This window comes from Gallus gallus, chromosome W (genome assembly GCF_016699485.2).
Source record: "Gallus gallus isolate bGalGal1 chromosome W, bGalGal1.mat.broiler.GRCg7b, whole genome shotgun sequence".
In the NCBI taxonomy this organism is placed as follows: Eukaryota; Metazoa; Chordata; class Aves; order Galliformes; family Phasianidae; genus Gallus; species Gallus gallus.
The window spans coordinates 8125363-8152213 of NC_052571.1; the positions used below are offsets into that span (position 1 = coordinate 8125363).

At 45.1% G+C, this 26851-nt stretch overlaps 2 protein-coding genes across 6 annotated transcripts in view; one reads left to right on the forward strand and one right to left on the reverse strand.

The window, feature by feature from the left end:
• Positions 1 to 26851, forward strand: part of LOC121108214 — a 52830-nt gene that overhangs the window by 19667 nt on the left and 6312 nt on the right. The window contains exons 2-3 of one of the 2 annotated variants that reach the window (XR_006932322.1): positions 13909 to 14017; positions 14118 to 14259. The gene's annotated coding sequence lies outside the window, so the exon portion shown is untranslated. Of the gene's footprint in view, positions 1 to 13908; positions 14018 to 14117; positions 14617 to 26851 lie in introns of those variants that run through there. The other variant, XR_006932321.1, reaches the window with a different exon arrangement.
• Positions 12243 to 26851, reverse strand: part of LOC107049459 (thioredoxin-like protein 1) — a 45791-nt gene continuing 31182 nt past the window's right edge. For all 4 annotated transcript variants that reach the window (XM_040655259.2, XM_040655261.2, XM_040655258.2 and 1 more), the window contains one exon: positions 12243 to 12506. In XM_040655259.2, coding sequence (XP_040511193.1) covers positions 12477 to 12506 — 30 coding nt within the window. In that variant the 3' untranslated portion in view covers positions 12243 to 12476. The remainder of the gene's footprint in view (positions 12507 to 26851) is intronic.

Below are 26851 nucleotides of genomic sequence, written 5' to 3' on the forward strand. Positions count from 1 at the left end.
GGTGAGTGAGTTTTGCTGATCACTCCTTGACTCTCTAGTTGACAAATCAGCTTATGAATGGGGAGCAAGGAATCCCTGTTGGTGCAGTACTGCCGTCTGTGCACCGCTTTTGTAGCAATTGGTACCTGTTACTTTTTTACTCGTAGCAGCCCCACAACAGACGGATCTTCTGACAGGCCAGGCAAAACAGACAACTGTTTAACACCTTCTGTGTGTTCAGCAGCTATTCCAAAGGCCCATCGATACCCCTTTGGATCCTTTAAATATCCCCTTCTGAGGTAATCAATACCAAGTATGCATGGAGCCTCTGGGCCAGTCACAATAGGGTGCTTTTGCCAGTCTTTTCCAGTGAGGCTTATTTCAGCCTCCAACATAGTCAACTCTTGGGAACTTCCAGTCACTCCATGAATATAAATTGATTTTGTCCCTTGGTGACTCGAGGGCATTAGAGTGCATTGTGCACCAGTGTCCACCAGGGCCTTATATTTCTGTGTTACTGATGTGCCAGGCCATCTAATCCACACAGTCCAATACACTCTATTATTCCTTTTCCCCCTCCTGTCTGGGGGCAGGGCCCCTCTATTTGTTACCTCTGTTGGGCTTACGGCTATTGCCGTGTCCCTCAGCAACTGGAGCAATCACCTTTTCGGAGAAGTTCGCCTTGGTGGTTAATCTATTCTGTAATTATTTTACCTGTGCTTGAAGGGCACGAGTGAGTTTTTTATGCCACTTCTTCATATCTTCTCCATGGTCACATATGTAACACCACAAGGCCAAATGCGACGTACTTCTACTGTTGTCACTTGCTTGAACAGTAGGATGTCTTCTTTTTATAGCCGAGACATTGTATGGTGCAGGTTCGGAGGAAACCAGTTTGATCAGTCCCTCCAGCAGGCTGTTCTGGGGATCCTGGTCCCCATCAAATTTGTCTGATACCACCATGGATTCATCAGCATAATGCGTGGTAGACAGTTCATCTATTATATCTTCTTGATTGCTCTCCATTCTGTCCAATATTTCAGCTACTTTTGCAGTGGCTAAAACACAAGCTCATAGAGGGGTTAAACGTAACCCACAGTCTTGAAGTTTATTAATCAATTCATTTTTACAAGTGGTCTTCTTTCCCCTCTGCCATACATTGCTGCAAATGTACTGGCATACTTCTCTGGTGCAGTCTTTGTGAATATACACCACATATTTGGTGTACACCTGACTCTCTCAGGATCATGCTCTTGGTCTGGCTCATCAGGACTGAAATTGGGGCTATGTAACGTTTCCACCACAGCATATTCTCTCAAATAACGGATGCCTTTTTCCATATCAATTTATTTTTCTCAGGCATCAAATTGTCTTTGAAGAGGTATCTTTCTTTTACGCCTAGCAGCATCCACTTCCAGAGGATGAAGGACTCATTCTGGCATGTACTAATACCTCTGTCAATGGCTGAGTCCCTAGCAATGCCACCAAGCTGACGAGCTTCTCTGCTATCTAGCCACACACTGTTGGCCCCATTGTCCCAGCATCAAAGTAACCAGGTGACAATAGGCTCATTTGGGTGGCTTGAAAAGTCTTTTCTCAGACCTTGAATTTCATTCATTTTCAGAGATCGATCAGTAATGGTAACGATGTCTTGCTCACCTCCTACTCTGTCTGGTCTTCTTGTTACCCTCCTGGGTGTTGGTGACCACAATCTTTTTGGGGGTCTCAGCTCTTCCTCTGTATGCCCTGGGTCTGGGAGCCACTCCTCTGAACCTCTTTCCTCCTCTTCTCTTGCAGCGTCTGCTTCCTCTACTTTCTCCTCCTGCTCTTTCTTCTGCTCTAAGTGGGATGAGATTCGTTTTGTTTTCCATCCTCTTACAGGGGCAACTGACATCAATTGCGGTGCCTCCTTTGGTTGATCAGGTTGGTCAGTTCCGATTCTCACTCTCCAGCTCAGCTCGGAGTCTGTCTCGTTCAATTATGAGGGTATTTAGTTCTGATCCGAGCATGACTTGATGGGTCTGAATGTTGCTTCATTCAGTTCGGAGACTAAATATTGTGAACTGGAAGCCATCTCGCTCAGTTTGAAGTTTGTCCCGTTCGGACTTGAGGATGTCCCTCTCGGACTGGAGGGCATCTCACTTGGACTGGAGGGCTTTTCACTTGGATTGGAGATTCCCTCTCTCAGATTGGAGATTCTCTCCCTCAGATTGGAGACTCTCCCTCTCAGCTTGGAGTCTCTCCTGGAAACTCTCCTTTTTGGCCTGGAGACACTGTTTCTGGACCTGGAGTTTCTCCCTATCAACTCTGATACGCTCTCTTTCAGCTTGGAGGCTCTCTTTCTCAATTTCAGAAACTCTCTCCCTCTCTGGGATAGTATTGAATAAGGCCCGATAAGCATTAGCCAGGCCCCAAATCATTTGTGCCTCCTCAGATCTGCCTGAGCCACAACATTCCTGTCTCAAATATCTGTTTAAGCTCTCAGGGTCTTTCAGGTATTCAGGAGTAAAGTTCCATGACACCGAAGATGTCCATCTCTCTAAAGTCTCTCCCAAGACTCTCCACACTCCCTGCCACTCAGTATTCTCTGGTTCTGGGGAAGGCTTCTTCAAAATACCATAAATACGAATACTGAGTGAAATGATGAACAGGGCATTCAGGGAGATTAACAACGTGATCAGATGAGCATTCAAAAAAATGGATAAAAGATTCAAAGGAGACACTGGGAGCCTGCTTAAAATCACAAGTTCTGTCAAGTTAGCAGCTCCCTCTGCAAATAGGTGTAAAAGAGAAAGTGGAATCTTTTTTTTTTTTTTTTTTTTTTGGCTCTTTACAGAAGTAAGATAGCAGTGTAAAAGAGAAAGTGGAATCTAAGCAGTGCTCAAGGTTTACAAATATCCCAGAATATTAGCAGTCCACCTTGACTTTCAAGGGCAAGTTTTCAGTGTGCACCTGTGAAAGAGATAAACTTTCCCGATGAAGCTCTGAGAAAGCAGAGAAAGATTTGTTCTAAAATGTTAAAAAGCAGCTTCTGCCCGTATTCTCCACCAAGAATGTCAACAGGTTATGGGCTGGTTTGGCCCAGTTCTGTGATTAGCGGGGCAGAGGGATTTCGCAAAATTCTCGCCTCCAGAAAAGGGAAACAGGGGACCCCAAAATAATTAAAAAAACAGCGGCAACGATCTGAGGAGACACAAACTAAATTACTAAATTCGGTATCACAGTGCAAGATAACACACTATAATGCAATATAATTAGAATTGAAGCTCATAAATCAAATATAATGAGAGAAAGAGTATCTGAAAGCTGTAGGCCTTACAGTAGTGCTGAGGCGATGCGTGCAGTTGGGACAAGGAACAGCAATGAGAGCCGAGGGAAGAAGGGAACATCAGGTGACCTTGTCAGAGATTATATCTCTTCTCTGTCTGCAAAGCCCCCTGGGGTATTGTCTCGCTCCAATTTATAGGAGGGAGAAGAGGTTCTTTGATATATGTATACCCAGTGTGAGATTAAGAACCAATGGTTCAAATGTTGGTCCGGCCAGTTTATTACAAATCTTAACCAGGAAGATGGGGAAGGGGAGGACGGATGATTTAGGGAGATGGCAAAGGGAGGGCGGGTGATAGAAAAGATAGAAAGAGGCAAGAATTGAGTAAAGCGGTGATAGTCACCACCAGGATCCAGCAGTGGTCCCGTTGCACGACATTCCGACGGTCTGGGGCAAAAGCGCAGGGGGGAGAGCAGCAGCAGCATGGTTGGTCTTGGGCAGCAAGAAGGTGAAGGTCCCGGGTAGGTCTAGGAAGAAGTCCGGGAGGAAGCAGCAGGTCTCCGGTAGCATGCCCTGGAGAGTCCATCAGCATGCAGGCATTCTGTAGTGAGGGATCTGATGGCAGACAACTTCTCAGGGGGAGAGCAGCAGCAGAGTGGCCAGACTTAGGCAGCAAGCAGGTAGAGCACAGAGCAAGTCCAGGAGGGAGAGGCAGGTCATGAGGCTTCTCATGTCAGAAACCTTCTTGTTCTTCTTCGTGAGGAATCTGTTGTCAGAAAACCTCTCTTTTCTTCAACAAGAGGAATCTGTTGTCAGAAACCTTTTCTTTGTGAGGAATCTGTTGTCAGAAACCTAATCTCATGGTTGTTTATCCCTTTTTTATCCTCCTTCTTCTGCAAACATGGCATTCCTGGGTGCTTGGGTAACAGTCATGTGCAGCACCCCCTGAGATGGCTATCTCCCTCGAGATAAGCCCACACAAAAGACTGCTTCCTGGCCATTAAGCTCTGGCTTATCTCTCTCATTGCCCCTGGCCTTGTCCATCTGTGTCCCTCAGCAAGCTTTGAGACAATGATGCAAAAGAATAATCTCTTACAGGTATGTAGTTCTTCCTCTCTTCCGGACAAGTGCCCAGAGCTGGAGCAATAACACTTTAACTCCCAGTGAACTACATGATGTTATGACGTGAAATACCAGTAACTAACAATCATAAAATCATGACAGGCCCATTGATACCCCTTTGAGATTTTTGAAATGCCCCCTTATGAGGTAATCAATACCAAGCATACATGGAGCCCCTGGGCCAGTCACAATAGGATGCTTTTGCCAGTCTTATTTCGGCCTCCAACACAGTCAATTCTTGAGAGGCCCCAGTCACTCCAGAAATATGAATTGTTCCTGTCCATTCATGACTCGAGGGCATTCGAGTGCACTGTGCACCGGTGTCCACCAGTGTCTTACATTTCTGTGGTTCTGATGTGCCAGGCCATCGAATCCACACGGTCCAATAAACTCCCTTTCCCCCTTGACTGAGGGCAAGGCCCCTCTATTGGATACCTGTAGTAACTGGAGCAATTGCACTGGTGATTGTTCTGTTTTGTAATTCTCTCACCCGTGCTCATAGTACAGTAGTGGGTTTGTTATGTCACTTCTTCATGTCTTCTCCATGGTCACATAGGTAACACCACAAGGCAATACACAACATAGCCTTACTATTTTTATTTGCTTGAGCAGGAAGGCATTTGTCTTTAATAGCTGATATTTTTGATGATACAGGTGAGGAGGAGGGTTCATCACCTTTAATTGGTTTGATCAGCTCCTTCAGTAGACTCCTTTGATCATCCTGATCTTCATCAAGTGTTTCTGATACTACTACGAGTTCATCACGATTAATCAACAGAGACAATTCCTCCTACACTTTATCTAGTCTGTCTGTTACTTTTGAGATGGCTGAAATGGAAGCATGAGATGAAAGTAGCTTTTGTTCAACGTTTTGAAGTGTAATAATCAGTTCAAAAACTGGGGGTCTTCTCTATTGGTCCTCATATCTGTCAAATTGTCATGGTTTTATGATTTTTGGTTATCAGTATTCCACATCATAACATCATGCAATGTACTGGGAGTTAAAGAGCAAATGCTCTAGTTCCGGGTACTTGTCCAGAAGAGAAGAAGAACTACGTTCCCCAGAAGACTGTTTGAGTACTGTTATCATTCCTGCTCAGGGGAACAGATATAAGGCCTGTAGGTCACCTGACCTGGGTCGTCTCTATGCCTTCTCGTCTCGTCACGCTCGCTTTCGGATCATCTCGCTGCTGCTCCCGACTGCACACAGGGTTTCAGTATTAGTGTAAGGCCTTTAGCTCTTGGACAATCCTTCTCTCAATTATATTTGATTGTTTCTCCTCAGATCATTGCCGCTGTTTTTTTTTAATTATTCTTTTTTGTGGGGGGTCCCCTGTTTCCCTTTTCTGGAGGCACGGATTTTGAAAAAAAAATCCCTCTGCCCCACTAGTCACGGAACTGGGCCAGACCAGCCTGTAAATCATCAACATTATTGGTGGAGAATGCGGGCAAAAGCTGCTTTTTAGAACGAATCTTTCTCTGCTCTCAGAGAGCTTCGTTAGGAGAGTTTATCTCTCTTTCACAGGTGCTCACTGAAAACTTGACCTTGAAAGTCCTGGCAGACTGCCAATATTCTGAGATATTTTGTAAACTTTGAGTTCTGCTATCTTACTTTAGCAAAGAAGAAGGAAAAAAAATGATAAAAAAGATGATTCTGCTTTCTGTCTTAAACCAGTTTGTAGAGAGAGCTGCTAATTTCACAGAACCTGTGATTTTGAAGCAGGCTCCCAGTCTCTCTTTCGAATCCTTTATAGATTGTTTGAATACTCATCTGATCACGTTGTTAATCTCCCTGAATGCACTGTTTGTCATTGTAATTATTTTACTCAGTATCTGTATTTTTAATATTATGAACAAGAAGCCTTCCCCAAAGCCAGAGAATACTGAGTAGCAGGGGGTGTGGAGAGGCTTGGGAGAGACTTTAGGGAAATGGACATGTTCGGTGTCATGGAACTTTATTCCTGAACACCTAAAAGATCCTGAGAGCCTAAACAGATATCTGAGACAGGGATGTTGTGGCTTAGGCAGATCTGAGGAAGCACAAATGATTTGGGGCCTGGCTAATGCTTATCGGGCCTTATTCAATACTATCCCAGAGAGGGAGAGAGTTTCTGAAATTGAGAGGGAGAGTGTCCGTGCTGAAAGAGAAAGTCTCCAGGAGACCGTATTAGATGAGCGAGAGAGTCTTCAAGCCGAAAAGGAGAGTTTCCAGGAGAGAGTCTGAGCTGCGAGGAAGAATCTTCAGGCCCAGGAATAGAGTCTCCTAGTTGAGAAACAGAGTCTTCAAATCCAAAGAGAGAATCTTTAGTCTGAGCGAGACGCCCTTCAGTCTGAAAGAGACACCCTCCAATCTGAACTAAATACCCTCATAATCGAATGAGATAGACTCGGAGCTGAGCTGGAGAGTAAGAGCATCGGGACTGACCAACCTGATCAACCACAAGAGGCACCAGAATCGATGTCAGTTGCCCCTGTAAGAGGACGTAAAACAAAGCAAATCTCAACTCAGTTAGAACAGAAGGAAGAGGAGGAAAGAGGTCCAGAGGAGCAGCTCCAAGTTCTAGGGGAACCACCCCTGAGTCCAGAGGAGGGGCCCTCAATAAGATCACGGTCACCCACGCCCAGGAGAGTAACAAGAAGCGCCTAGCGCCTGGGCCTGTTTAACAGCTATTTTTGCTTGCTGGAAGGCTTCTTGTTCTGTTCTACCCCAATCCCATACTTGACCTTTTTTTGTTAATCAATATAAAGGTTTTAGCAGTTGTGCTAAGTGGGGAATAAAGGATCGCCGATATCCTAATATACCCAAAAACTCCTGCAACTGCTTCGGTTTCGTAGGAACCGGGAACGCTTGGATCTTATCAATGATTGCACTGGGTAACACCTTAGTCTTACCTGACCAGACAACACCCAGGAATTTAACTGATAGCCCTGGTCCTTGTACTTTTTGTGGGTTTATAGCCCATCCTTTTTCCTGTAAATAAGTAATGATGGTACTGTCTTCTCTAATGCCTCGATTGAGTCAGACGTTAACATCGAATCATCGATGTAGTGGTACATTTTGACAGTAGATGGTTTGTTCCAATTTGCCAAGACACGTGCCACCAAATTATGACAAAAAGTAGGTGAATGCACATACCCCTAAGGTAGAACTTGAAAAGTCCACTGCCTGCCCTCCCATGTGAATGCAAACTGGTCTTGGGACTCCTTAGCAATTGGAATGCTGAAAAATGCATTTGCTAGATCCAGAATGCAGTGGTATGTTTCTATTTCTCTACTTACTGTTTCCATGAGGGAAGCGATGTTGGGTACAGCTGCATGGATCGGTGACGTGACTTTATTTAGTTCTCTGTAGTCTACTGTCATTCGCCACGTACCATCTGGTTTCCTGACTGGCCATATGGGGGAGTTGTGTGGGCTGTGTGCAGGTCTAATGATCCCTACTCTCTTCAGCTCCTGCACAGTCTTGGTAATTTCTTGTTGCCCACCTGGGAGTCTATACTGCTTTGTATTTGTGATCCGGCGCGGTTGTGGCAAACAAATAGGTTCAATTTCTGCATGACCCCTTATGATTGCCTGCACTGCCCGGATACTAATACATCTTTCCCTTAATCTGAACTCTCCCACAGTGGTTTGGAGAGTCAAACCCGACAGGATATCAATCCCCAATATGTACTCTGGAATTGGGGCAATAGACACCTTGTACTCCCGGGGTGGTAGATGCCCAACCCCCAGTTTCAACCATGTTTGGGTCACGGGGATCATCTGCCCCCCGAACCCACCTATCATTGCCTTAGAGCCTGAAAATTGGTTTGGGTCACCATATATAATTGATGTTTCTGCCCCAGTATCTACTAATGCCATAACCCGCTACGCATTCTTTCGGGACCAATGAATCGTTAGTTCAACATAGGGTCTCTGGTCTCCTCTAGAGACCCTAGTCTTGGGGAATTTTGGCTCCCCTGTCATGCCATCAGCTCTGCAATCCCTAAGTCTTTTTCCTCTGATGGCTCGACTGTGGCTGCCCGGGCCACCTCAGGAGGTTTACGTTTTTTTGATGGGACTATGAAGTCTTCTAGATTCCACGTGTTTTGTGGAATCCGTTCTATGAGTCTTACTCCTTCCCTTTTAGGGGAGCGTTGGAATCTCTGACTGTTTGGTAACTGTTTCCATAGTTGTAATAAGACCTGGTTAGGTTGTCCATCGATCTTTTGAAATTGAACTCCTGCCCTAATCAGGTCAGTGAACATTTGTTTTCTTGAGACCCCGATGGGTCCAGATTGAATTACATTAGGAGCAGGTCTCCTAGGTCGTGGTGGCGGATGGATGTCCAACTTCTCCACCACCATTCAGACATTGCGCCTGGCCCGCAGGCGCTCTGTCTCCCCCAGATCTGTCACCAATTGGGCGGCCTGTTGTATTATGGCATCTGAGGCCACTAGGGGATTCAGTATGGATACCAAAGTACCATACTGATGTGGTGGAGCTTGCTGCAGGATGAGGTCCCTCATTCCTGCTGAAAATTTTATCATGTCTGGGCTCTCAAAATCCTCCTCATAAATTGCCTCCTTCATACCTAATTCTCGAATGTAGTTTTGCAAGTCCTCCATAGAGGACCATAGGCCGGTATTTAATGCTATGTCAGTCTTATTTGTCCAAGTTGCATGGCATGCGGCCATTAACCATGTAATCAGTGAATGATTTTCTTCATTATGTTGGACAGCTGCATATAGTCTCTGCCTGAGGGCCAGGTGAGGGGTAATGGATGCCAGTTTTGAAATTTCTGGTCCATTCACCACAACGCTTTCTGCCCCCATGTCATATAATCGGAGCAACCACGCTGGCACGCTCTCTCTCGGTTTTTGTCTAAACCGCTATAATAAATCCATTAATTCAGCTGCCGTGTATGGGCGAGCTGTTACATGTAGCGTGCTCTGTGCAGGGGGCCACTGGTCAGGGGGCAGCCCCACTGGCCTGTTTTGCGTTTTTTTTGTTTGTTTGTTTTTTTGAGTTACAACTGGTCGGATCTCAAAGGGATCTAGCTCTAGTGGAGCCTCAAGATCCGACTTTTTAGTGCTTTCATTTACTGAGTCCAGTTCATGTGGATTCTCTTGTATAGGATCCCCAGTAATTTCTAGAGAGATGTTTTGGATTTTTTGTACGGGAATGATAGGGTTAGGTTTTTTCCCTCTCAGAATTGCAACCTGTCTTTCCAGTTCTTCCACACGGTCACGCAATAGTTGATTTTCATCAGTGAGAGCTGCTTCAGTTATATTTAGCCAATTCAAGGCCATTAGCAGTGGCCACGCCACTGTGGAGGCAGCTAACTGTCGTTCTTGTGTAGTGAGTACGTTTTTGTTTAGACTACTGAAATACTCAGCCAGGCGGGCTGGGGACTCCTAAACATTTCCTCCGTCCTGCACGGGACCCCATTTTTCAACAATACAAGCAATCCTGTGATACGGGGATCCTAGGAATCCCGGGATGTGCCCTGGCAAAACTTCACTCATGGGGCTAGCCTTTCCCCGTCCAAACCATCCCATGAAATTGTTCAAAAATGTCATGGTAATTATTTTAAGAGGCTTATAATTGGGTATCTTTAAAGATATGTGGCTGCCTGGCTCGCCAAAATGAAGGCAATAACAAAGCCTTTATTTGAGAAATAGGCACAATAGAAAAAGATGTCAAAAAGGAATTGATTCATCCCTCCCGGTAACAGTGTGTAGAGAGAGACGAGCTGAGGAATGTGACCCTCCCCCGTTCATACCATCGCGCCGCCGAAGAGAAGTGCGTGGGCAAAAGGGGGACCTGCACAAACTCAGACTGCACAGGAAGTATTGCATAGACGGAACGGGTAGCTCCAGAACACCCCACCTCCGCTCCAGGCATCCACACACTCACATAGCCCACCCATTGATTCAGGCTGTGACCCTGGAATTCCACTACATATCTAGAGACAAGCTACAGGCCCCGCTGTCCCAATAGCAAAGCAACCAGGTGACAAGAGTTTCATTCAGATGCCGTGTAAACTCCTTTCTTGAACTTTGGATTTCAGTCATCTTCAGAGGTCGACGAACAGTAATAGAGATTTCCTCTTCATCACTCTCCTCTCCATGTCTCTTGGGCTTTGCTTATGCCTTTCTTGGTTCTGAGGAAGTCCCCTCGCCTGGATCTTCGTCTACCTCCTCCTCCACTTCTCCTTCTTCTTCTTTTTTCCATTCTAGACACGAGGACACCTGCTTCCATTTCTTGCCTTCCACAGGGGCTACTGACACTGTTACTGGTGTCTGCTGTGACTGATCAGGTCTGACTTGAAGATTTCCCCTTTGTCTTGAACCTCAACTCGGAAACTTTCTCTCTCCAGAACAGTATTATATAGAGCACGGTAGGCACAAGTCAAGCCCCAAATAAGTCGTACCTCCTTTGATCTATCTATGCCGCACCATCCCTGACTCAAATACTGGCTTAGTTTCCCGGGATCCCACAGGTGTTCAAGAGTGAAATCCCATGGCATGGCGGGTCCCTACGCTTCTAAGATTCTTCCTAAACCTATCCATATTCCCTGCCAGTCAGCATTCTCTGGTCTTGGAGGAGATTTCTTCCACCTACCATGAATGGAGAGGAATACATTCAAGGAGATTGATAACATGCACAAGGGTATGAGCACTAGCTCGGCATTCGAAAAACGTGCGACAAACTGAGAGGAAAGCCTGGAAACTGGTTCGAAAGTGTCAAAATTCAAATTATCCAACATTGCATAAAAGTACCAGGCCGGTGCCTCCATCAATGCCCTTATTTGGTTATATATGAACACAATTCCACAACAAGAAATCGTGACGTTAATTATAGGCCAGTAACTGGCAAAGAACATGATAGCTTTTAATCCCTTATACAGCGCTCCTACAATAAAGAGCAAACTCATAGCTGATAACTACTAAAAGTGTGTGTGGGGGGGGGACAACCAAAAAGAAAGCACTCGGTAAAGTGTCTGAAGTTTGGCAGACTGCCTGGACTATAATCTAATCTCTGAAGGTCACACTAGCAATGCCTTGTAGTCTCGCAGTCTCTGGCTTAAAGAAATCCTTTTTTCTACTAACGTTAAAAGCTTCAGATTGCCCACATTCTCTACCAAAATCTGTCACGGAGTTATGTAGATAAATCTGTGCCCGTGACAGGGGGGCAGTAGGCCCGTGGGCCCCCTGGCTTCCCGAAAAAAAAAAAAAAAAAAAAAAAAAAAAACAAACGGTGCAGGGGCAACGATCTAAGGAGGAAAACTTATTTTGCTAAATATGATATCGAAATGCAAGATGACACAATATAATACAATCTAATTGAAAGTAAGTGTAATATACCAATGAAATAAGGGGGGGGGGGGGGGGGGGGGGTGGGGGGGGGAGAGAGAGAGAGAGAGAGAGTTTCTGAAACCGAAAGCCCTACTTGATGAAGGCGCATGGCTCGGAAGCACACCCACTCCTCTCCCTGGCAGCCAAGCGAACAAAAGCCTGCGTGCGCTGAAAAAAAACAAACAACCAGATGACGTATCTTCCGTGATGTATCTTCCTTCTCTGACCGTGAGATCCTCTGGGATACGTAGTTCTTCTCTTTTAAGGAGCACGTGTCTGGAAGGTTGTCAGTCCACAGAACTGGAGTATTAACTCTTTAAGTACCCGTACTGTCCCTGATGTTATGATGTGGAATACCAATAGCAAAATTACAAAACGACGACAACTTTCAATGGGTATGACAAGCCATCTCTAGTCAAGTTATATTTGACATTTTACACTCCCTAAACAAATACAATCTACTTTATATCTCCTGTCTCTACTATACGCCAGCCCAGTTTTGAAGATTATAAGGAACAACTGAAGAGTCACCATTAGCAGAATAACAAATTTAATGTTGACAAAAGCAATTAATTTTATTTACAAATACACATAACGAGGACTACAACAGTCACACTACTGAAACTCCATCTCAACAAAAACAGTAATTTATTGGTAATGGCATTAAATGAAATCCTCTGGCTAGGGTCAAGCAATTATCTGGGAGTTGTAGATAGAAGTGAAGATCTCAGTTGATTGGAATAAGGCCTTCCAGTGTCTTGCGCATCCTAGTGGCTCTCTCCTTTTTTGCCAACTACCTGATGAAAGAAAGTGACAGGAAGTAACAAAGAGTGGTTAACCAAACAAACGTCCAAAAGATTTTTTTTTTAATTAGCATCAAAATTAACAACAACATTTTTCAACTAAATTAGTGCATTTGAGCATGCATTTTAACACTTGCAGAAGCTGTGAATCCCTCTAAGGTGCTAAGAGGGATGCAAGACAAGAAACTGTTACCTTCAGTATTAATAAAACCAGCAAAATATCAGTCTCAATTGAAAAGAGTTAGAAGACAGGAACTGCAACATAACACACCACATTTAAAAGTATATGTTATATACCAAGCATTCAACCTCAATATGCTATATAAAGTAACACAGCAGGAAGAGAACCACTGGTTGCTCCAATAATAATACTTGTTTCCTTCCCTTAGCATCCTTACTACGCAGCTAACTGAGAACTCTACCTTACCATGTAGTTCAAACCTGAAGAGAAACCTGGAAGTCATCTGATTTTCAGTTATTCTTGGTGAAAATATTCCTTACGAAGACTACTCCTAGTCTCCAATTCTGTAAACCCCACCAGGAATCAGTCATCTCAGCAGTTCTCTTTTTAGAAAAGATTACTACTGACTTTGGTGAGAGTTGCCAGCCAACAGCAACACCAGCACTCTACATTCTGCCATGCAAGCTTACAGTTAGCATGGTTCATTAAGGAAGGGCATTCAATCTCCTTTGTTACAGTAACTGGACATAAGCAGGATTTTCTGAAATCATTTTCCCAACCATTGTCCCAGAGCCTGACAGCGACAAAGAAACCATCCAACTCAGCATCCCAGTATGAACAACAGTAGGATTGGAAACACTACTACTAAACCTTCTGGAGCAGAAGGGTATGTGTTTTCAACATATAGAGGTCTAGCAAATGAACTTAGATGCTATTGGATCAGGCCACCTCTGTACAAACACTACTCAGCTCCTCACTTTGTCTTCCTTGAAAAGGTTCCCTAGAGCCAAATGGGGGACAATAAAGAAAACTTGGCAGCCCACACTGGTTTGCACACTGTTTACTGCAGGGTTACACCAAAGGACACGAATCTTGACTAAGATTAAGAAAAATCGAGTTTTGGTAGAGCATTTCACAAACTGCATTTCAAACAGCTTTACAAGATTCAATACAGGCTGAAAAATGAATTATAGAAAGTAATTTGTAGAAGTGCTAGACAGTGCAGAGAAGGGTCTTGCATCAGTGCTGAGGCTGTGGAAAAGGTGAAAGAGATGCTAGATGAGCAGAGGGAGGTTCTCCGGTTGTGGTGATACAAGTTGCAGCTTGTTAAGTCCCTTAATGGACAACCTTGTAGTTTGTTTAGATAATGGGAAGGATCTGTGACTTTGTATTGAATAAATAAGGGAGATTCTGCGAAACTTTGTATTTGAATAGATAAGGAACATTCCACGAGTCTTTGTATGGAATACGGATGTACCTCCGGGAAGACCTCTGAATGTATATAAACTGAAGACCTCTCTGTGCAAGGTATGCGTGATAGGAGGTGAGTATCGCCCATGCATCCAGCCCTGTTATTAAAGAATGTCTACTTTCTAACACTCCAACTTGAGTCTTAGAGTGTTTCTTGATTGACCGCTTTACAGTAACAATTTGACGACCCAGGTGGAACAAAGCTCTTGAGCCTCAACAGCTCCTGGGATCACAGAACCTCAGCCGGCACTGAGGCATGCTTGGGAGGACCCTGATTCCTGGACTGAAGAGCCCAGGAGTGAAGATGACTGACTAGTGAGTATCAAGGCATTCTTTTTTATTTTATCTTATTGTTTTGGTTGCCTGGGGCAGTTAGAGGCCCCCCATATTTTGGTTGCCTGCCTGTCAGATGTAACAAAAGTTGCACAGGGTAGGGCTAAAAGGCCTGGGTAATGGGTTAAATCCCCAAAATTGGAATTAAACATCACCATGGTTATTGTCATCGGGTACACTTATTTGATTGTTGATTGTTGGTTTGTGCTGTTACTGTATACTGATTCTTTGTTTTTGTTGTTATTGTACAAAGAACTCACCCATGTGCATTGTTAAAATGGGCACATCTACGGGTGAGGGAATTGTGAAAAAGTCTTCTTTGGGCTGTGTTCTAAGTTACTGGAAAAAAATAACTGAATCTCCTCGTGAGGTTGCGCGGAAAGATGATTTAATTAAGTACTATAATCAGTGGTGGCCACTGTATAAATTAGAAGATGGAGAAAAATGGCCAGTGAATGGTACTTTGAATTATAACACTTTGTTACACTTTGTACAACTGATGTTGTTTTTGGGAAGAGAAGATAAATGGGATGAGGTGTTATGTGCTGATATGCTCTTTATATTGAGGAAACATCATAGAATCATAGAATCGCTAAGGTTGGAAAAGACCCACAGGATCATCCAGTCCAACCATTCGCCCTTCACCAATGGTTCTCGCTAAACCATGTCCCTCAACACAACGTCCAAACATTCCTTGAACACCTCCAGGCTCGGTGACTCCACCACCTCTCTGGGCAGCCCATTCCAGTGCCTGACCACCCTTTCAGAGAAGTAGTATTTCCTAACGTCCAGCCTGAATCTTCCCTGGTGCAGCTTGAAGCCATTCCCTCTAGTCCTAAAAAAAATATTTGGCCTCATCCTGAATGGCAAAAGAAGTGTGGGATCAATTTGGCCCCAGATGACCCTCTGATTTTGGCACTAGAAAAGGATAAAAGAGAGAGGGATAAAAGAAAGGTGTTAAAAAGGTGTTGTTCAGCATGTAGTATTGGACAGAGAAGCTTGAAACTAAATCAGCAGGAGGAAGATTTAGAGATGTTAGTAGCCCCAAGAGTCCTCAAGAGCATGGGCCTGAACTTCCTGGGGCAAAGGGATCAGATAATGAGCGTGAAAGAGGGACTATAGGAACAATGCTGGTGGCAGAGAGGACTTGCAGCTGGTATAAGGTTGTGCTACAAGCCCCACTGAGGCAGGTAGTTGGAAATGACGGTCCGGTTGTAGTTAAGGTACCCTTTTCAATTACAGATTTAAACAATTGGATAACAGCTGCTGGTAGCTATCGAGATGATCCTGAACAGATAGCTAATGCTTTTGAAATGATGGTTAAAACACAGGATCCGGACTGGAAAGATATAGAAGTTGTCATGCAGGTGTTGTTTGATCGTACAGAAAAAGAAATGATTCGCAAAACTGCAAGGACTCAAGTGGAGGCTCAGGCAGCAGCAGGGTTATTGCAAGGGCAGTTAGAACATCACTTTCCCTCCATGGATCCAGGATGGGATCCTAATGACAATGGAGATTAGTTGCTGCAAACACAATATCAGAAAAGGGGATTTTTGGTTGGTTTAAGAAATACAGTACCAAAGGCAATAAACTGGTGGTCATGGTTTTATGATTTTTGTTATCGGTATTCCACATCATAGCATCATGTAAAGCATGGGTAATTAAAGAGTTAATACTCCAGTTCTGTGGACTGACAACTTTCCAGATACCTGGTTCTCAGAAGAGAAGAAGAGCTACATACCCCAGAAGACTTTGCGTTCAGAGGGGAAGATAAGACCCGCAAGTCACGGGACTCACTCTCTCTCTCGCTGCCAGGCAGTGTGTGGGTGTGCTCCCCAGCCGTTTCGCCTTCAGTTCAGAGTAAGGCTTTTTGGTTTTGGACACTCTCTCATTTTATTTATTAGCCTCAATTACAATTATATTGTATGATATTGTGTTATCTTGCATTCTGATATCATGTTTAGTAAAATTAATTTTCCTCCTCAGATCGTTGCCACTATTCTGTCTTTGGACCCAGCTCCCACCTCCCTACCTTCCTCCTCTCCCTTTCCCTTTTTGGGCCAGGGGGGCTACAGGCCTGCTGCCCCCTGTCACAGGCACAGATTGATCTAGATAACTCCCTGACACTGGTCGAAATTATATGAGATTAAGCAAAATAGAAAAGAATCCCCAAGTGACTTCCTGAATAAATTAAAGGAAACCCCTAGGAAGTATACAACTCTTGATCCTGAATCAGAAGAAGGGAGAAGTCAGTTAGCAACTTTGTCTATTGGCCAATCTGCTGATGATATTCAAAAGAAGCTGCAGAAGTTACAAGGGGCATAGATGCTAGAGATCTAGGGAAGTTGCTGGATATGGCTTGGTTAGTTTATAGAAATAGAGAACAGCAGAAGGAAAAAGGAAGCACTAGGCTGATTGCTGCCCTGGAAGGGACCCATAGTCCCTGAAGGGGACCTTGGGTTGGATTTAGAGATGGTGAACTTAGGGGGAGCAGATGTGGCAGAAGATTTCCAAAATCTCAGCTAGGGGAAAAACAGTGTGCAAACTGAAGGGAGGAGGGACATTGGAAGCAAGAATGTCCGTATCTACAGAGATCTAGGAAACCTGTGTTAGCTGTGGAAGCTACGGAGTGAAGGGGACTGAAGGTATTTTCCCCAGCAAAGCCTCTGGTTAAAATTAAGCTGGGGGAAGATGAAACTGAAATAGAATGTTTGGTTGACACAGGAGCTACTTATCCAGTTAAAAAGAAACATGAATTAGGCTATGATACTGTAAGAGTTATTGGTGTGACAGGCAAGTCAGGAGCCAGGCCGTTCTTTAAGCCTTTGAAGTTTAAAATTTGGAAACAATGGGTGATACATCAGTTCTTGTATTTACCAGGAGCACCAAAGCCTTTAGTTGGTCAAGATTTGTTGGAGAAATTAGAGGCGGAAATAAAATTTAAAGATGGGGAGGTAGAAGTATTGGTACTAGAATCTAAATTTGTCCAAGCTGCAGTGTAATTGTCACAGGAAGTCAAGACAGTAAAGAAAGGAATTTCAGCTGAAGTTGAAGCTGCAGTGGTGCCTTTCATACGGGCAGGGGAGGTGCCTGGAAGACCAAAGAGAGCTGAGTCAGTAAGGACAGATCTAAAGCCAGGATCGGTACGGGTAAGGATGAAACAATATCCTATAAAATTAGAAGCTAAAATAGGATTGATACCTCTCATACAAAAATTCTTAAAACATGGTTTATTAAGGAAATGTGAGTCTAAGTATAACACCCCAATATTCCCTATTAAGAAAGCTGATGGGAAGTTGTCATGGTTTTATGATTTTTTGTTATCGGTATTCCACATCATAGAATGATCATAGAATCGTAGAATGGCCTGGGTTGAAAAGGACCATAATGATCATTGTGTTTCAACCCCCCTGCTATGGGCAGGATCGCCAACCACTAGACCAGGCTGCCCAGAGCCACATCCAGCCTGGCCTTGAATGCCTCCAGGGATGGGGCATCCACAACCTCCCTGGGCAACCTGTTCCAGTGTGTCACCACCCTCTGTGTAAAGAACTTCTTCCTAATATCCAACCTAAACCTCCCCTGTCCCAGTTTAAAACCATTCCCCCTTGTCCTATCACTATCCACCCTCGTAAACAGCCATTCCCCTTCCTGTTTTTACGCTCCCTTCAAGTACTGGAAGGCCACAATGAGGTCTCCCTGGAGCCTTCTCTTCTCCAAACTAAACAAGCCTAGTTCCCTCAACCTTTCTTCATAGGAGAGGTGCTCCAGCCCTCTGATCATCTCAGCAGCCCTCCTCTGGACCCGCTCCAAGAGCTCCATGTCCTTCCTGTACTGGGGGCCCCAGGCCTGGACACAGTACTCCAGATGGGGCCTCACAAGAACTGAGTAGAGGGGGACAATCACCTCCCTCTCCCTGCTGGCCACCCCTTTTTTAATGAAGCCAGAACACAGTTGGCCTTCCGGGCTGCAAGTGCACACTGCTGGCTCATGTCCAGCTTCTCGTCTACCAGGACCCCAAGTCCTTCTCCACAGGGCTGCTCTCAAGGAGATCATTCCCCGGTTTGTATAAATACCTGGGATTGCCCTGACCCAAGTGCAGCACCCTGCACTTGGCCTTATTGAGCCTCATTAGGTTTTCATGGGCCCACTTCTCCAGCCTGTCCAGGTCCCTCTGGATGGCTTCCCTTCCTTCCAATGTATCGAAATATCAACATCATGACATCATGTAGTGCACTGGGAGTTAGAGTTAACGCTCCAGGTCTGTGGATTGTCGATAGTTCTGAGTACTTGGTTCTCAGAAGAGAAGAAGAACTACATGCTCCAGAGGACTTTGCGTTGTTCTGTTTCCGTTTTCTGTTCAGAGGGAAAGATAAAACTGTTTGCAGATCACAAGATGCTCTATCTTTTGCCTTTCTGCTCGTCCTGTCAGCATGTGTGTTAGCCTTCAGCATTAGAGTAAAGCCTCTGGTTTTGGACACTCTCTCTCTCATTTTGTTCCAGAACCCCAAAATGTCCATGAGCTGAGACCATTTTTAGAAATGATAGGATGGTGTCGTTTATGGATTGCTAATTATGGACTAATGGCAAACCCCTTATATGAATTACTGAAAGTGTCAAAAGGACCTCTGCAATGGACTAATGAAAGTCAAAATGATTACATCAAGCTTAAAAGAACATTAATGAGAGCCCCGGCCTTGGGACTACCCAATTTGGAAAAAACACTTGAATTGTTCACTTATGAGAGACAGTCCATGGCTTTAGGGGTCCTGACACAATACTTGGGAGAAAATAGATGAGTGGTAGCCTTTTCCCAAAACCAGAGAAGTGGTAAACTTTTCCCAAAACCAGAGAATGCTGAGTGGCAGGGAATATGGAGAGGTTTAGGAAAGATCTTAGAAGCGTGGGGACTCGCGGTGTCATGGGATTTCACTGTTGAACACCTGTGGGATCCTGAGAAACTCATAGAGTATTTGAGTCAGGGATGGTGCAGCTTAGGAAGATCTGAGAAGGAACAGCTTATTTGGGGCTTGGCTTGTGCTTACCAAGCTCTATATAATACTATTCTGGAGAGAGAGAGTTTCCAAATTGAGATCTGAACCAAAAAAGGAAACCTCCAAGTCGAGCCCGATCAATCATGGGAAGTACCAGTATCAATGTCAGTTGCCCCTGTGGAAGGCCAAAAATGGAAACAGGTGTCCTCGCATCTAGAACGGAAAGAAGAAGCAGCGGAGGAAGTAGAGGAAGATCCAGGCGAGGGGCCCTCCCCAAAACCACCATCACCGAGAAAGACAACTGAGAAAAGTAAGAGACATGGAGAGGAGAGTGTTGGGACAATGGGGCCAGTAGCGTACTTCTAGATGGTAATGAAGTTTGCCAACAAGCATTGCCAAGATTCAGCTATTGACAGAGGGATTAGTAGATGTCTGAACAGAGTTGCCACCCTCTGGGAACTAGTGCTGTTAGCTGTGAAGGAAAGATATCCCTTCAAAGATGATGTGGAGCCTGAGATGAAAAAGTGGAATATCGTTGAAAAAGGTATCCAGTATTTGAGAGAAACAGCTGTGGTGGAGATGTTGTATGATCCCATGTTTGTTCCTAAACATCCACGCCACGCCCATGATACTGAGAGTTAGGAGTACGCTCAATATATGGTGGAAGCTCACAAGAAAAGCACCAGAAAGGTATGCCACTACACTAGTAGTAATATTCGATAGATACAAGGACCAACTCAGAAGATCCCCAGTTTTTGAACTGATTACTACACTTCAAAACTTTGAACAAAATTTATCTCCATCCCATGCTTCCATTTCAGCCATCTCCCAAGTAACAGAAAGACTAGATAAAGTGGAGAAGAAACAGGATGGTATGCTGAAGGAATTGTCCCTATTGATTAATTGTGATGAAACCATGGCAGTATCAGAAACAGCTGATGAAGATCAGGATGATCAAAAGAGTCTGCTGAAGGAGCTGATCAAACTGATTACAGTCTCGGCTATCAAACACAAACGCCTCCCTGCTTGAGCAAATGACAACAGTAAATCTATGTTGCGTGCTGCCTTGTGGAGCTGCTTACATGAGCATGGGGAGGACACGAAGAAGTGGCATAAAAAACCCACACCTGCACTACAAGCATGGGTGAGAGAAATACAAAACAGATCAACCACCACTGAAATTGCTTCCGTTACTGCAGGTAACCAATAGAGGGGCCCTGACCTCAGTTGGGGGTTGAAAGCGATAATAGAGAGTATTCAACTGTGTAGATTCAATGGCCTGACACATCAGAACCACAGAATATAAGGCATTGGTGGACACTGGTGCCCAGTGCACTCTGATGCCCTCGAGTTATAAACGAACAGAAGTGATACATATTTCTGGAGTGACTGGAGGCTCTCAAGAATTGTCTGCGTTGGAAGCAGATATAAGCCTCACTGGTAAAGACTGGCAAAGGCATCCTACAGTGACTGGCCCTGGGGCTCCATGCATACTAGGTATATATTATCTCAGAAGGGGGCACTTCAAGGATCCTAAGGGATATCAATGGGCTTTTAGAATAGATGCTGTAGATACAGACAACACTAAGCAGCTGTCTGTTTTGCCTGGCCTGTCAGAAGATCCATCTGTTGTGAGGTTGCTGAAGAGTGAGAACAGGACCCTGCACTTATAGAGAGAAGGGCCTCACAGCAAGAAAAGGGAAAGTAGCTTCACAAAGTAGAAATAAGGGGCAAATAGAGATAGTTTAGGTAGAGAGTGTTAGAAAACAAGGGATTCCAAGCACTTTCACAGACACTAGGTCGGGAATAACAGGGAGGATGAAGGCCATAAAGATAAGGACTGGAGAGCAGCTCCAAAACATGTGGCAGGGAGGTGATTAGATATCTCCAGGGCAAGCTGAAATAGGTTTGGGGGAGGCCCCCCTTCGGGGTCAGAAATTTGCAGCGAGGAAGACTATGAGCCTTCGTGAGGAAGACTACGAGCCATCATCATCACGACCTACTACGCACGCACAAGGGGGGGAGGGACTGCATGCTAATGGGCTCTCAGGAATGAAATGAATATGTATCCAAATTCCTGTCAACTACTGATTATGTATTAGTTCAACCTATATCTATAGCACGATTTCTCCAGACGGTGTGCAAGTTAGGTGGAGTGATCCCCCTTGCACCAGGGTGTACGCGCGTCACCAATAAACACATGCCTGCTCTATATCCTTACCGGCTATAGGGTCTGATTTTCGCACGTCAATTTGGCACCCCACATGGGACCCGCTCTGTTCAGCTGCAGGACCAGCTGAGAGAGGGGACACCTCTGGCACGCCCTGAGATTTCTTGGAAGGACTCCCTTCCTCACCCGATCACTGCGGGGACAGACAAGGACCATCCATAGGCGGACCAGGTATGTGTATAGAACAGGGGGAACCCGTAAGGCGTGAGGAGACATCCTACGCAGGGTATGAAGGAACATGCCTGCTCCCCCTCCGAGGTATGTGAGCTCATGGGTTAGGCTGCCGGCTGGGGTAGGAAGACTGCTTGGGGAGTTCCTACGAAGGGGACCTGTAAGTCGTACGCGAGGAAAGAGCAACAGCCCTCTCTTAGGTGATTGGTAACAGCGGGGATTTTGTCAAATGATACCGTGGATTCTCCTGGAGATAGTAGTGGGAGTTATAGGTTGTATTATTGTTATCACCAGCTGCTGAGTGTTCGGTACCGTGTATCTAATCATTTCAGGTCAAGCTGACTTTCGGAAAACTCTTAAAGCTTGCAACTGATCGACTAATGTACTAGCGTTATTAAGATTCCAGCTAAAGGACATCATCATCACTGTGTATTATGTATAAACCATGGTTTTTGTTCTAAATATCAGAGTGAGTGTGATGTGAGTGAGACGCATTCCATTCAGGGAGTGAGTGTCAACCCGTTTAGGTAGTACTGTGTTCCGATTGCGGGGAAGTGTGTAAAGGAAGGTGGACAGGCTTCTGTGAGATCTGTTTCCAAGTGTTTATAACTGAACAATATCCCCATACGGTGTTAAGGGCTGTTTGTGGAAACTTTGAGGAAATTAGGAATGAATAAGAATTTTGTAAACATCATGGGAGGCTCCCAGGGGAAGGAAATTCCCAAACAAATCCCTTTGGGATGCCCATTGGCACATTGGTGGGATATTGCAGGGGAACCTGGAGGCACCCTGAGTAAGAAAACTTTAATCAAGTATTGCAATCAATGGTGGTTAATATATAAGCTAGAAGATGATGAGAAGTGGCATCGGAAGGGGACCCTAAACTATACTACCTTCTTACAGTTACTGTTATTCTTAAGGAGGGAAGGTAAATGAAATAACATGAACAGTTTTTATAACTGAGTGCTCTAACCACGACACTAAGTACTGGGTGTTTATGGAAACTGAAGAACTGTAATGTTTGATTTGTGGGTTCTGAAAGAAATGGGATAAATGGTTTTGGTGGTATAAATAAGTGTAATTGTTAATGGTATAAAGAAGCGTGATTGAGGATATGTGGAAGTGTAACTGAGGGTATGAATAGTGGACAAAGGAAAAAGAGTTAAAGAGAAAGTGAGTTTATCTGCACTGTCATGACAGCAGTCATCCCCCCCCCCCCCCCGCACCATTACCCTGCGAGCAGAACTCTCAGAGTGAGAGAGAGTGCCGGAGTCAGAGACTGCTGTTGTAAACAGCGTTACTTGTGAACGGGGGGAGGTGGAGAGGATGGGGCACTGGAAGTGAGAATAGCCTTCATCTGCAGAGATCTAGGAAACCCGAAATTCCAGTGTTAGCAATGGAAGTCTCCAGAGGAGGAGGAGGTAAAACTGTAATATTAGTTGTTTATGTAGTGATGAGACTATGGAAAGTGAAAAGTTTGAGAAGGACGCAGGTTGAGGAAGGCAAAGATGAGCAAGGTGTCAGAACCAAAGAGAGGTGAGCAATACTACGAAAAAACTGATTGAGGAACAGAGACAGTAAGGAAATTGGGAATAACAACAGCTGTTACTGTTACCGCGCTGGAGTAGAGCCGTAGGAGCCAGAGGTCCCCTCAGAAAGAGATGGGGGGGGGGGGCCTGGAAGAGCCCATGGAGGGTTCCACCCCTGCTGGACTGAAAGCAGTGTGCAAACTGTAGGGAAATGAGACACTGGTGGCGTAATCCAACCATCTCTGATTGCAAAAGCTGAATGATGGGAACCTAGGAAGTTTACCCTAACAAATCCACTGGTTAAATTCCTAGGCCCAGTGACGTATCACTGCACTCCAGCTGTGGGAGTCGTTCCACCACATTTCCATGATGGCAACTATCTCATAACTTTCCGAACACACAATGGCCTCCAGCTCCTCTTGTTTATTACCCATGCTGCGTGCATTGGTGTAAAGGCACCTGAGCTTGGTCTCCTTGCGAGTGGCAGTAACCCTAATACCCTCATCACCACACTCAGGTGTTTCCACAGCCACCAACCTCATACCTGCCCTCATGGTCTTCCTACAAAGGGGTGAGTCATCCTCCTCTTTCACCAAGGCACAAGACCATGGGGTCTTACAAGCACACCCCTCTTCTTCAAGCACAGGGACGTTACGCTCAGACTCCGTATTAGTAACCCCAGTTACACCCCCACCCCCCTTCATACCTAGTTTAAAGCTCTGTGAATGAACCTACCCAACTCCCGTCTTAAGATCCCTCTCAACCGGTGGGAGAAGTCACTCCTATCAGCCACTGGCCGGCCCAGGCTCTTGCAAACAGAGCCGAGGTCAAAAAACCCAAACCCCTGGCGGGCACACCAAGCTCTGAGCCAGGTATTAATCCGTTGGCCCATTATACCAAGTCCCTCATTATTCCCTATAGCTGGAGGGATAGAGGAGAACACAACTTGTGCTCCTGAACTCTTTACCTGTCTCCCCAAGGCTCTGAAATCCTTTTTCAGAGTCCTTAGGGAAGTTCTGCCTAAATCATCACTACCAACCTGAAACAACAACAAGGGATAGTAATCAGTGGGCCGGACTAGGGAAGGAAGTTTCTTCCTCACATCCTTAACCTGGGCTCCCGGGAGGCAGCAGACCTCCCTGTGTAGAGGATTTTGTCTACATATTGGTCCTTCTGCTCCCTTCAGCAGACAGTCACCAATAACAGTGACCTGTCATTTTTTCCTAGTTTCCTATAATTTTTAATTATATTTAATGCTAATAATAGATTGGTTAATGGCAGCATGCCGTATGGTATGGCCAAATAAATCAGGCATTCCGTTACATACAGGGTTGTGGTCCTTCAAAATTACATCCGTGAATTGGGTATGAGAGAGGCAATCTATGAAGATACATTTGACAGTCCTGATATGGTTAGATTTTTTTGGTGGGTATGAGAGATTTGATCTTGCAGCAGGCCCCTTCCCATCTATATGGGACTTCAGTTCGTATACTGAACCCCCTGGTGGCCTCAGAATCAGTAGTCCAACAGTAGGCTGCCCACCTAGTGGCTGATCTGGGAGAGACAGAGCGCCTGTGGACCAGGCACAATATTCGAACACTAGAAGAAGCAGAAGTCCTGCCAGTAATTAAAACTAGGAGTCCAGCTGTACAAAATATTCAATCAGGACCCATATGAGTATCCCGAAAACAAATGTTTAATGATTTAATCTGGGCTGGGGTCCAATTTGCGAAAATTGATCGCCAGCCCAATCGTGTCCTCCTTCAGCTGTGGAAACAGTTGAAGGACAATCAAAAATTTAAAAATTACCCCCAAAAACCTAGGGTAAGAGTTATAGACAGATTACCAACGACAACATGAAACTTAGAAGACTTTATAATTCCTAGTAGAAAAAAAGAAGCCTCCTCAGGTGTCTCAGGCCACGATGCCTGAGCCACCAGAGGTAAAAGACTTAGCCATAGCACAATTTATGGCGTGACAAGGGATGCTAGTCCCCCTAGGGCCTTCAGATGGGACCGGAGGCCCTATGTGGAATTAACAATTTTTTGGTCCTGAAAGAATATTCAGAGAGTTATGGCGTTGGTTGACACAGGAGCAGAAACATCAATAATCTACGGAGATCAGACTAGATTTGATGGTGATAGAGTGATGATTGGTGGTTTTGGGGGACAGACCATTCCGGTCACCCAAACATGGCTGAAACTGGGGGTTGGGCGTCTCCCACCCTGGGAGTATAAAGTGTCTATTGCCCCAGTCAAAGAGTACATCCTGGGCATAGATATTTTATGGGGTCTGGCCCTCCAGACATCTGTGGGAGAGTTCAGAGTTCGACAAAGGTGCATTAGTGTCCGGGAGGTGCAGGCAATATTGAGAGGCCATGTGAAGCATGAGCCTATTTGCCTGCTGAAACCGCGCCAGGTTACTAACGTAATCTGTAAGCCCAGTGTAGGCTCCCGGGTGGGCAAGATGAAATATCAAGAACGGTGCAGGAATTAGAAACAGTAGGCATTATAAGACCTGCACATAGCCCATATAATTCCCCCATATGGCTAGTGTGAAAGTCAGATGAAACATGGAGAATGATGGTGGATTACAGAGAATTAACTAAGGTCATGCCGCCTATTCATGCGGCCATACCCAATATTGCCTCTGTAATGGACACATTGAGTAGGGAGATAAAAAAAATGTGTCCTAGATTTAGCAAACGCGTTCTTCAGTATTCCAATTGCTGAAGAATTGCAAGACCAGTTTGCGTTTACATAGGGAGGCAGGCAGTGGACCTTTCAGGTCCTGCCACAGGGGTACGTGCATTTGCCAACATATTGCCATACTCTAGTGGTGTGTGACCTGGCTAATTGGAGAAAACCTGATAATGTTTACTTATATCGTTATATTGATGATCTCCTGTTGACAACCAACTCACTGGAGGCGGTAGGACAAGAAGCAGATTCGTTAACCACCTATCTGCAGGAAAGAGGATGGGCTATAAATCCCAAGAAGGTGCAAGGTCCGGGCCTGTCTGTAAAATTCCTGGGGGTAGTTTGGTCAGAAAAGACCCAAGTACTACCCAGTGCTGTAATAGATAAGGTTCAGGCATTCCCAGACCCTACAACACCAAATCAGCTGCGGGAGTTTTTAGGTATACTGGGATACTGGAGCTCCTTTATACCTCATTTAGCACAGCTGCTGAGGCCACTGTACAGACTCACGAAAAAGGGGCAGCTTTGGGACTGGGGCAGAACGGAACAGGATGCTTTCCAACAGGCAAAACTGGCAGTTAAACAAGCCCAGGCATTGGGTATATTTGATCCTACCCTCCCAGCCGAGTTGGCCGTTCATGTCACTCAGGATGGCTTTGGCTGGGGCCTGTGGCAACGCCAGAGTTCTGTTCGGACTCCCATTGGATTCTGGTCTCAGGTCTGGCACGGAGCAGAAGAAATATACAGTATGACTGAAAAACAGTTATTGGCTGCCTACTCCACATTACAGGTGGTAGAGACGATAACTCAAATGGCTGAAGTCATAGTTAAGACCACCCTGCCGATTCAGGGGTGGGTGAAAGATCTGACCCACCTTCCTAAGACGGGGGTGGCCCAAGCAGAAACGGTGGCACGATGGGTCGCCAATCTCAGCCAGAGGAATAGTCTGTC